Raw genomic sequence first — 11,136 nt, 5'->3', positions numbered from 1 at the left:
GATAAAGAAAAAAGCCCTTGCCAAAAAACCCTTCCTTTTCTTCAAAAGCCCATTGTAAGAAAAATGGCCCCATCTAGACGCACAGACCAAAACCTCTCATACAAGTCAGCAGGCGTCACTGGCACTCACCGTGGCATATAAAGCTGAGTAGATGCTCAAAGCCGCATGTTTGGATGGAAAGGATCTCCTTGCCTTTTCAATCACCTCCACATCCCCAGTGCAGATGTTGCCGTTGTTTATGAACTGGTGGTGGGCCCGACAGTCGTTTCCAGTGTAGTTGGGTTTACATACAGTCAGGAAGTAGGGAGCCAAGTTCCCAGTCACAACCTGGCCAGCGTTTACAAATATGTCAGTGGCAAAAAGTCCAAATGCAAACACTCCTGTGAGGAAAGGTTAAAAATAATGGTTATTCAAACAGGTTTAAAAAAGATCTTGGCACCTGAAAGGAAGAGACATAAGGAGAGGTAAGGGATCCAACCCCACACTCATTAGCCGGCCAAAGCCTCTGATGACTCCAGCAGAGTCCTGCATTAAAACCACGGCACAGAAGAGCGCATGCTTCACTCTGACAGATGCTTAACTCAGCGACGCCAGAAGGACTCAGAAACAGGCTGAAAGTGATAAGCAAGTGCCTGAGTACTTCTGAGATTCAAGCTCTGAACAGAACTGTGAGCTACAGGCTTCATGGAAACTCTGCACCTCTGCTATACCTGCAAAATTGCCACTATGACAAAGGCTCACAGCCCGCAGTCAAGTGTTGAGCACATGAGCTGTTGAAAATGGATTTGTGTTTTTTCATCTGGGACAAAAAATGGCACTGCAATGGCTCTCATCCTGGAAGAGAAGTGTAATGCTGAGACACAGTGCTGCACTTAAATATCTAGTGTCAAGTACCTTTCAGATTCAGACTATTTACTGTCCTGATGCTGAAAAATTAAGATCCTGATCCACCAATATTTGGCAGGTCCTTTGGGAAACATCCTACTGCTTTGCTCTGGCAGACATTTCCACACAGTTGCAGTTTAGCTCACGTCACTGGGAGCACATAACCACAAATGCTATAGCAGGAAGCATTCACTTGAATGCAGGAACATTTCCAGGGTTGTGGAGCATCCCTTGCTCAATACTGCAGTTGTCACATTCTCCACTGACTCCCCGTGAGTGTTACCAATACCTGCTACTGCTGCTATGAACACATATGAGCAACTTTCACTTGCACGGACTGCCTACATACCAAAGGAGCAGAGCAGCAGGTTTGCAGAAATGCTAAATACAAATGTTTCTGAAAGACTAAATCGACCCCCCCTTTCCCCCCTCTCACCACTAAGGCGGATTAAAGTGTCACAAAAATTTAGAACAAATAAATATTTACTTTTGGTGTGGGAGTGTTGAGGGTCATGTATTTTTGCTTTCTCCCTCCTGTAGCTCAGTAAGCAAGAGTCATTTAAATTATGAATTACATGATTCATGCGTTGTGTGTTTAAATACAACCAAGAGCTGGAACTCCAGGGAAAACATCTTAGGAGAGCTGTGATAAAATCGTAAGAGCCAGCACTACCCGGGTTATAACAACTCCATTGCTTCTACACGTGCAGGACCTACATACACACGGGATGCTTGTACAGACAGTAACATAAATAAACCCCATAACTAAAAACAGATGCATCGTCACGTGGGGGTTGCCAATGCCTCTTGCTCACGGAGAAGGTGTGGGGTGACAGATACACATTCCTCACTGATGGGAAGAGCCCTCTCCTTGGGAAGCATCCTGGAGTGGCTGCAGGCGTGGAGCAGTTTGTCCTCAGCACACTTCCCCAAGGTTAGGAAGGAGTGTTACCACCATGACGATGACTCTGGGGACTGCGTTTATTGCTGTTCCTCATGTAAGTTCATTATTGATGAACTGATGTGTGATCGTGGATTTAAAAAGCCAGTGGTGGTCAAAGAAGGAGGTAGACTTCTGCTGGTTCTAGACTGCAGGACTGGCCCCTGTCTTTTTGCTGGTATGACAGTCTTCCTCCCATTTATCCTGCTAATTGTCTGTGTTTAAAAGGGAACTGGAGAGAGCACTGGCATCGGCCCTTTATTTCCTTTATCCCTCTGCTAGTATTTAAATCCATGGTTTTCCACAGCCAGCTGGAACTCCTCATCTTCATTAGCCAGTGCACAAGCAAGTTCAAAGGAAAAAGGCAGTAGGTGTCTTTTCAGCCCGACAAAGCAGCAAGTTACGCCAGAAATGAAACTTGTTTTATATAAGGCTCTTTGGTCAAATTCTTAATTTTTTTTTTTTTGGCACAGCTTGCTTTAAATGGCATCCTTTTGATGTGCTGTGCAAATCACAGGGAATGCAGTTTTATTACCAAGCCCTTCACAGTACTTAGAAGAAGTCAAAGGGACAGGCAGTCTGCCCACCGTCTTTGTCGTGTAAGTAAGTACAAGCCATGAACTGAGGTGCTTCAGAAAACGCTCAGGGACTTCAAAAACTTATTTCAATCTTTAGACACTGCACAGGTACAAAGGTGGTTCAGTGTTTTTCTCCAAAACCCCAAGATTTCAACACCTGCATTTTCTCAGTGTTTGGCAGCATGGAGAGCGCTGGCCCCAACTCAGCTGCTGAGGGCTGCAGTACTCTGCAGGAAGCAGAACAAGCCATGGCTGAACCTTTATCATGCTCTGACGGTGATGCATATTGATCACTGTAATTCCCTTCTTGCAGTTCTGCCAGCCTGAGCATTATGAAAATCATAGCTATGTGCAGCAATGAATTCGGATGGCAGGAATTTAACCCTTGCAGTTTGATTACACATCACGTAGTCTCTGGAGACTCTGAGATAGGGATGGCTGTAATTGATTTAAAGGCTGTAGCACCAGCGAGCCTGGGTAGTGGTGGAGGGTCCCCTGATGGTTTTTGTACCTCAGGAATCCATCTGTTCAATGGATTTGTTCAATGACCTACAGCAGCTAAGCTAACTGACCACAGCACGAGAACACAGCGACACGATTGCCGGGTTTTTAGAGGCAGACAAATTGCTGCTGAAAGGCTTCACAGGAAGGTCAACCAGCCCTAGCTCTTCAGGGTCACAAAGCTCAAGTCTGCGATACAATGCCACAGAGGGACAATGGGAGAACATGTACCTCTTCCGGACTCTGATGCTCAGGTGTAATGGGAGGTGACGTCATTGTGCTGGTTTTCTCTGGGGTAGAGTTAATTTTTCACAGCAGCTAGTATGAGGCTACGTTTGGAATTTGTGCTGAGAAGAATGTTGACAACATACTCATGTTTTAGTTGTTGCCAAGCAATGTTTCTTTTAAACCAAGGGATTTTTCAGTTTCTGATACTGCTCCTGTCAAGGGGAAAGTTAAGGAGAAACAGCCCAGACAGCTGACCAGACTGACCAAAGGGACATTGCATGCCATCAAACATCACGCTTAGTATGTAAGTTGGGGGAGAGAGTTGGTTGGGAGGTGCAATCACTCCTTGAGGACTGGCTGAGTGTTGTTTGGAGAGTGGTGAGCAATTTTATCACTGTTTTTTTCTTTCTTTTTTTTTTTCTTCTTCCTCCCCCCCCCCCCCCCCCTTATATATTATTTTCAATATTATTATCACTAGTAGTATTTTTTCATCACTTACTGTTATCATTAGTAGTAGTACCAGTATTACAAGTATTATTATTCAATTTCATTTATTTTCAATTTTTTCAATTATTCAACTGATCTTATCTCAACCCACGAGTCCTTTTTTGTATTTCCCCTCTGATTCTTTCCCCCATCCCACAGGGGGAGGGAGGAGGTGAGCAAGCTGCTGTGTGGTGCTTAGTTGATGCCTGGGGTTAAACCACGACAGTCATCCTGCTAAAGAGCAAGTGGAGTGAACTTTAGTCCAGAACTTAGCATATGCTCAGAAAAGATGTAAACAGTGCAAGACGCATGGCAAGAAGACCTACAGCCTCTACAGTTGGTTACTAGCAGAAAGGACGGAGAGATGCTAATTTCATTTACATAGAGCCAGTCCTGCCCCTCATCCACGTGTCACATAGTCTGGCTGTACAAAGAGGCCTTAAAGAAGGAGCAGGAGCTCTGTCTGGAAAGGCTTCCTGGGTCACCATCCTGGCTCTCAGCTGTGTTTGTGTGTGTCAGGAGCAGCCAGAAAGAAGAGGCTAGAAAGCAAACCATTAAGCAGAATGTAACTGGGAGAGAGAATAATTTAGGCCAGAGACAGAGGGTATGCTATACTCCCTGCTACTCTCTTCAGCTGCCCCAGAGTCCAAGAAAAAGCAGGAATTGAGGATCATATTTGAACATATGTTTACCTCTAGTGAGAAAGACAAACAAAATGTGCAAACCAAAAAAAGAACAAACAAGGGAAGTCGTGTTCAAAAATGCTGAGGATAGACAACATGAGCCTTAAATCTTTCCAGCTCCACCTCACCTGAACTAACACTTGCCTTGGCAGAAGAAAAATTTTCAGCAGCTTCTATTTTGAATGCTTCAGTTTTTCTTTCTCCATTTACACCTCCCTCTAAAGTCTTCCCAGCACAAACCCGTAACTTCTGGGCTCTCGCTCACATGCTATTCTAACAGTCCTTCTCCTACCGAGCTCCCTGTGTGGCTGTTCATCAGTGTTGCTACCTCCAGCTCTGACTATTGCTTTTGCTAACAGAGACATCTGCCCTGAAGAAGAATCCAGCTCTCTTTGCTGACTGTAACCTCAGCACAACCCTGTCGTCTCCGTGCAATTTGCACTCAAGCTCTCCTTCCACCCTGAATCTGTCTAACATCAGTGACTGCAGCTGCTTGTTGACTCCATGGAAACTCTCACTGTTACAGACATTTAAAATGCCACAGTTTTGAAACAAAACAACAGAACAACCCAGTAAATTAAAAATGAAAATCACTAAAATAACCCTGGGAGTTGTAGAAGAGCAGCTGAAAAGACATCGGGAAGAGAGACGTGAGAAGCCAGTGGGTGGAAATGAGAATGAAGAGGTAGAAGGCTTTATTAGAGAAAAACCATGAAATGCTTAAGTAAAGTGACAAAAAACCAATGCACTGAAGGGCTCATGAGACATCAGAAGCTGTGCTCTTTGGTAACATATCATCTCATCTTCCACCAAGTGCATTTATTTATTTAGCAACCCCTCTCTCTCCCAGTGCCCAGTCAATTATCTCTATTAGTCACACTCAACCTAATTTGCTTGGAAAACGTTCATGTTACACATGCAAGCTCACGCTCCCCCATCCCCTTTTCCACCCCTACGTTTGTTAAAGAAGATTAGAGTTTCAGGGGAGGGAGCCCCTGGAAGGACTCATGGCTGTATGGAAATGCTGATGCTCAGCCCATCTCTGAAGGTTTTGCTTGAGTGGTCCTGCGCGTCCCATAAAGCCACACATTTATAGTCCTGCGACTCAGTCTCTGCTAAATCACCCTTCATCATTATATCTTAAAGGGTGTTGTTAAAGAAGATCTGCATCATTAATCCATTTTACAACTGGAGAGATGGGGGTTGCAGGGAAATTTATTGTTTGTTGCCATGGCATCAGGAACAGGCTCAACAGCAAGCTGCTACTGAGCGCTCATATTCTGATCCCAGGACTGGCACTGACTCCCAGTGACGACCTAACAGAGCTCACTGCTCCGGGCATCCACTGCTTCTTGAGTCTGCCTGCTTCACCTGGGAGGGTCCTGCCTGGATACTGCTCCCTCAGGGTGCAAGAAGGATTACACGTGTGTGGTCTGAGCATGCAGGAAGAAATTCAGTTCCCACTGCAAAAGTGGTCCGGAGCCTCAAGACTCCTCCCCACGGGCACACAGGATTTCTGCCTTCCTCGCTGCTTCACAACTAACAGTTTTCATCTATATGACAGCCAGCTCAGAGCCTGGCATAAAAGGAACAGTAAGGTTTGATTTGTCCCCAACAGAGTGACCTGTTTCTCACTGCAGAGGTTCTTCAGCGATAAGAAGGGAGACTTACAGTAGTCTAAGCTGCTGCAGCAGTTTAGGTTAGAGGCAGCATACCCAAACACAGCTTGAGCCCTGCTGAAAGGCAGCTGGTTAATAACAGAACATGCATTGTTTCGTAGTGAACTTCAGATCCATGGAAGACAGAAGGATAAGGTCAGGCAAACTGTCCTGCAGCTGCCTGGGGAATTGACATCAGAGCTCTGTGGTATATCTATCCGATTACAATAAACCCAACGTGTGTATAAATCTTGTAAAACTTTATTTGCAGAACTAAAGCCGTAATTTGCTGAAATAAAGCCCTAATTTCATTATTTAGCTGCCCACTGTGAGGTGTCACCATGCTTTAAATTAAGCTGTCAGCAGAAGCTGGTCTGCACCATTTGTTAACTGCAAATTATACAAGTCCAAAGTAAAAGCCGGTGGTAACAAAATTTGTAAAGCACGTTGCATTTCTAAATACCTGCACTGGAGAGAGGTGACTTGCATGTTATCAGGGCTTTGCAAGGTATACAACTTAACCACACGGATTAGAAACCAAACAGAATGAAATGCAACAAAATACACACCCTGGTCACCCTGCCAGGCTGAGCCAGGGAGGTCTGAATGCACAATCCTGGGGGGATGATAGCAGCTGTATAGGAACAGACTAAATCCTTGACTGAAACCATTCACTAAATAATGCTAAAACAAGCTATAACCTCTATTGGCCATACAAATGATGAAGTAGAACATACAAGATGATAACAAAGTACTGAGTGGGAGATTACCACAAATCAGGGCGAACAAAAATACAAGAGGCTGTGTGTACTCCTGCTGGGAGACAGGGAGAAGAGGCAGAGACCCAAGAAACAACCACTCTTACCCCCTGGTTTCTCAAAAGGTCCAGCACGTAAATGTGAATTTTGGCAGCAGAAATTCATAATAAAACTGCTGGGAAGGGTGGGGAAAGGAAGGAGAAGAGATGATGTGACTGAAAAATAGCAGTGAAGCACCAATATTTTAGGCAGAAAAAAACACTCTAAAGCAATTGCACACCACTTGTTGGACCTGAAAAATCTTCAAAATAAATGTCTGTGGAAGTAGCTATAAAAGATAAAAGAGGAAGGTGGAACAAATTGCAACATATATCAAAGCCTGATGTTTCCAAGCTAAGCCAGCTTTTTTTTTCACTGATAAAGGAATTGATTTTCTAAATACAGGGAACATAGTAGGTTTCACCTGTCTAGGGTGCAGTAAAGGATGTACAAGTTGAGAGACAGCCTTTTGCCAGAAAAGTAAATGTCAGTCAACATGCGGAATTCATGCCTGGGCCAGGAAGCAAGATGAATGTTGGTTCTACTTCCTATGGACAAAGAACCACGGAGAGATTTAAGACAAAGGAGAGGAGGGGGAATCTTAGAGACAGTTTTGAGGAGAACAAGGAGAGAATAGGCGGAGAGTATAGTAAGCAAGATAAGAAAAATCCAGGAAAAAAAACATGGGACTTTGCCAACATCCCAGAAGAGTTGCTGGTTTTTTGGTTTTGCTTAGTTCTTTACACCACTATCAGAGTGCAAAAAAGTGCTTCATTCTGTATACATGAAGAAAAAGCAACAGGGGGAAAGGCTCAAGTCCAGTAACCAAATCCAAAAGATCCCATGGAGACAGCATGACAAGGGTGCTTATCTTTTACGTCACCAAAAGATAGTCCAGAGTTTGCCTTTCTGTTTCTTTTTCACTACAAAATGTAAGTGAATGTTCAGTGAAGTATCTATAACTTTCTCCTTGTTTTGTGTGAAGCACATTTAGGCTACTATTCTTAAAACCCCATCTCTTCACAGCAATTCTAGTTGCAGAGTCAGAGAGGAAGAAAAAGGCTCTTTGCCTTTCTAAAATCTGGGAATGCCAACTCTCAAAAGATCTCCGTGACGTGCCTTGCAGGGTCGCAAAGTAGTGTTCATTTGGCCTGATGTGTGAGCACTCAGATACAGTGAAGGATTTTTTCTCATCCTTTTGAGTAATATTAATGTAATGACTTAAAAGGCAATATTCCAAGGAGTTCAATTACTGCTTTTTGCAGGTACCTACTTAAGACTGTTGCTCACACATCTGGGCCAAAAGAAATCATTCGATGTGGATATTCCAATGAATTTATACCAAGGCTAATTTGGCAGCAAACTTCTTTGCAACAAGCTAGACTGCTCGCTACAGTATCTTGGAAGATAACCTACTTCAAGCTTAGCAAGAGAAGACACACACAAGCAAATCAATGTATGAGCAAGCTGGTAGCCTCTCCAGAACATCCAGGTAGGTTGTTTTTGGAGTAAGCAGCTGTATGGAGCTAACTTCCCTATCATCCACCAGGGGCTGCAGCTGTTAAGTCCATGTCATGTTTGCAAAGTGCAGGGGGAATTTCAGTGAAAAATGTGAAGTAATTTTCAGTTCCTTTCATAAATTATTTCAGCCACTTTTAAACAAGCTACTTCTCTCATTTTACTGCAGAGGTAGGGAGAAGGCTTCAGAAGAAAACAAGCAAACAATCAGTGTAGTTTAAGATGAGACCAACATTTTAAGCCATTCCTAATAACGTTAACTTTCTTTTTCTCGGGAAGACAAATAAAGCTGCAAAGCCAAGATTGATTTCTCTAGCAGGGTTTATATCCCACTACTCTCTGAGAGTCTACCGCCATCATCGCTACCCCCTCCTCTTCCACCAAAAGAGAAACAACACATGAATGTTTAAGAATAAAGCTAACCATAAGAAAACATGCAGAGCAAGTGCTTAACCTCCATGGTCTAAGCTCTTTTAGTGCTGTCCCCGCAGGCAAGAGTATTTGATTAGGACTTTGCAACGTGCTGAATGTGCTGAAACAGTCAAACAGCCCTGAGTGGTCTAGTGGACTCCCATACCCTGTTTCTCTCTTAATGGCAGTTTACTATTCATCAATATATGCTAGAGGTTATCTGAAGTTCAAGGGTATTTTACTTTTAACTACATTCCCATGTCTTTTGTTTTCATCAGCAGCACGCAGGACTGGGTGATGAACCACTGGTGGTTTGTCTTCACCCCCAGTGTGGGAGAAGGTAAAAAACCATTTCACCTCTTAACTTCTATGCATAAAGCGGGAGGCACAGTCTTTCTGTGCACAGGTAGAAGGAAGACCATGGCTCTTCCTCCTTTGCAGCATATATTTGCTGATGATGAAAACCTGAGCACAACACAAGACTTTCAACTCCATGCTCTGATCAAGTATCCCTGCCTGCAGCCAGGGTCGTGCTCCATGGAAGCAATGCAACTATTGCCACAGCCACTGCAGGCATTTTTCTTCCAGATAAATCTCAAAAATTCAGCAGTGACAGGGAAGAAGCAATAGATACTTTCAGCTTTTTGTTCCGTTGCTTCTTCTAACTCGGACTGTGAATTCAGACCCAGGTCTCTGTAAGATGCAGTGTGTAAGGATGATTTACCTCTGTGAGTATACAGGGAGGGAGGCGCTGTGATGTTCTGTGGGCAAAGCCCCTCTTGGTCAGTGGGGAGCCATACTTACCACTGGCCCATGCCAGCAGCGAGACAAACCGTCCCATCCTATGCAAGAACTTCTCATGAATGAGTAGGGAGGGCAACTAGAGCCCTTGCATGTGCAGTTCGCAGCTGCCCTCTTCTTGCTCTGCTGCTACAAGGAAGTAGGAAGTGAGCAACCAGCCCTCCTTATCTCCAAACACGGAGGGGTGCGGTTTGGGCAGCCTTAAATGGCTGTGAATTGGGAAGCCTTCAGAGGACAACCAGATTCTCTGCCAGTGCCACAGCAGAAACGCAAGTTGCAATGCTCTTCCTTTTCCAGCTTCGAAAGAACCATGGGATGGTCCCCTCAGCAAGGTCTTGCAGGCATTTTTTCCACTAATCAACAATGTGAAAAAGGCATAGCAGATTGCAAGCACCATATAAAGCAACCTCTGAACAGTCTAGTGACAGAACTTCTTCATTCATTTCTCAGCGATTAACTCAACGAAATCTCTAACAAAAAAACCAAATACAATAAAAATAAGAACGCTACTTTGAAGTGGGCTCTGAGCTTTTTTACACTGTGCTCAGCTGAACATTATGTGGCAGAGCTATGGATGTTAAAATTAGAGCTGAAAAGAAAAATGCCAAAGAGATGGGCTGGTGAAGACCAATTTGTAAGTAAAATGGGTAGCTTACACAGAATAGCAATGACGAAATTATTCATATAAGGATTTGATTGGCATAACCTTTCTTCAAGGGTCCAGAAGAAGCATTAAGCTCAGCAGAATAGACTATAAACCAGCTCCAGACAGCATGATATGGCACATTTTGAACGGTACCTTGCAAATCCCGAGGGGGACTATCCCTCTAAGGTGGAAGACGCCTGCAAAGATTTCACAGCTTAATTAATTTTGTGGTGTAGACTATTAGGATGTTTCATTTTGTTTTGGTGTAAACAGGGACTAAACTTGCAGTGCTCAGGATGCTTACCTATAAAACGTATTATTCTTCGAAGCAGTGGGTTCAGGTAACAGCACTCTCCAGTCAAAATAGTTTTTTCTTGAATAATTAGGGTTTCTCGGGTTGACTTTATGAAATACATGGATATCTCACCAATAAAAATCTGCCAGGAAAAGGAAAGAAACAGAAGGTTAAAAATTACATGAGCAAACATTGAAACATGGGTGTCTGGTTCCAGCCCACAGAAACTAGTACACAGCAGTGTGTCTCGGGGACACTGCACTTCCACAGCAAGGCTACACTTCCTCGAGACGAACTGGCATAGACCCAGCTCCTAGATAATAAAAGGATCTGTCATTCTTGCACTCAGTGGCAAGACACAGCAAACTTTAAGCCGCCTTATACTAACTCCTGGGGTAACGGGAGCAAACAGGGCTTTATGAATATTGTGGATCAGAGAAGCTCCCATTTTTACTGAGACTGGTCCGGAATTTGTCATGTCCTCCTATTAACATTGAAAGTTTACTTACAGACTTCACCGACAGAAGACTTCTATACACCTGAGGAAACAGAAAGTAGTGCTGCAGACTTCCACCCCAGCATTTTACCAGCAAGCCTCAGCAACATCAGATGCTTTCTACAGCCCCCACACTTTCTCAAACTTATATTTGTCCAAGTGTGCCAGACAGGTTACAGAGCTCCTGCCAACTTTGAAATGGAATTTAGATGA

General features: G+C 43.8%; 1 protein-coding gene across 1 annotated transcript in view; it reads right to left on the bottom strand.

Annotated features, from left to right (window-relative positions):
- The window catches only part of LOC104514129 (lipid phosphate phosphatase-related protein type 1), a gene marked incomplete at both ends in the record, with an annotated part of 19,047 nt that extends 8,478 nt beyond the window's left edge, over positions 1-10,569 (bottom strand). The window contains 2 exons of the mRNA XM_010157695.1: positions 130-380; positions 10,437-10,569. Coding sequence (XP_010155997.1) covers positions 130-380; positions 10,437-10,569 — 384 coding nt within the window. The remainder of the gene's footprint in view (positions 1-129; positions 381-10,436) is intronic.
- Between the last annotated feature and the right edge of the window lie 567 nt (positions 10,570-11,136).

Source organism: Eurypyga helias, unplaced genomic scaffold, assembly GCF_000690775.1.
Source record: "Eurypyga helias isolate BGI_N326 unplaced genomic scaffold, ASM69077v1 scaffold32688, whole genome shotgun sequence".
NCBI classification, from domain to species: Eukaryota; Metazoa; Chordata; class Aves; order Eurypygiformes; family Eurypygidae; genus Eurypyga; species Eurypyga helias.
This window is presented reverse-complemented; position numbering and strand designations above follow the sequence as displayed.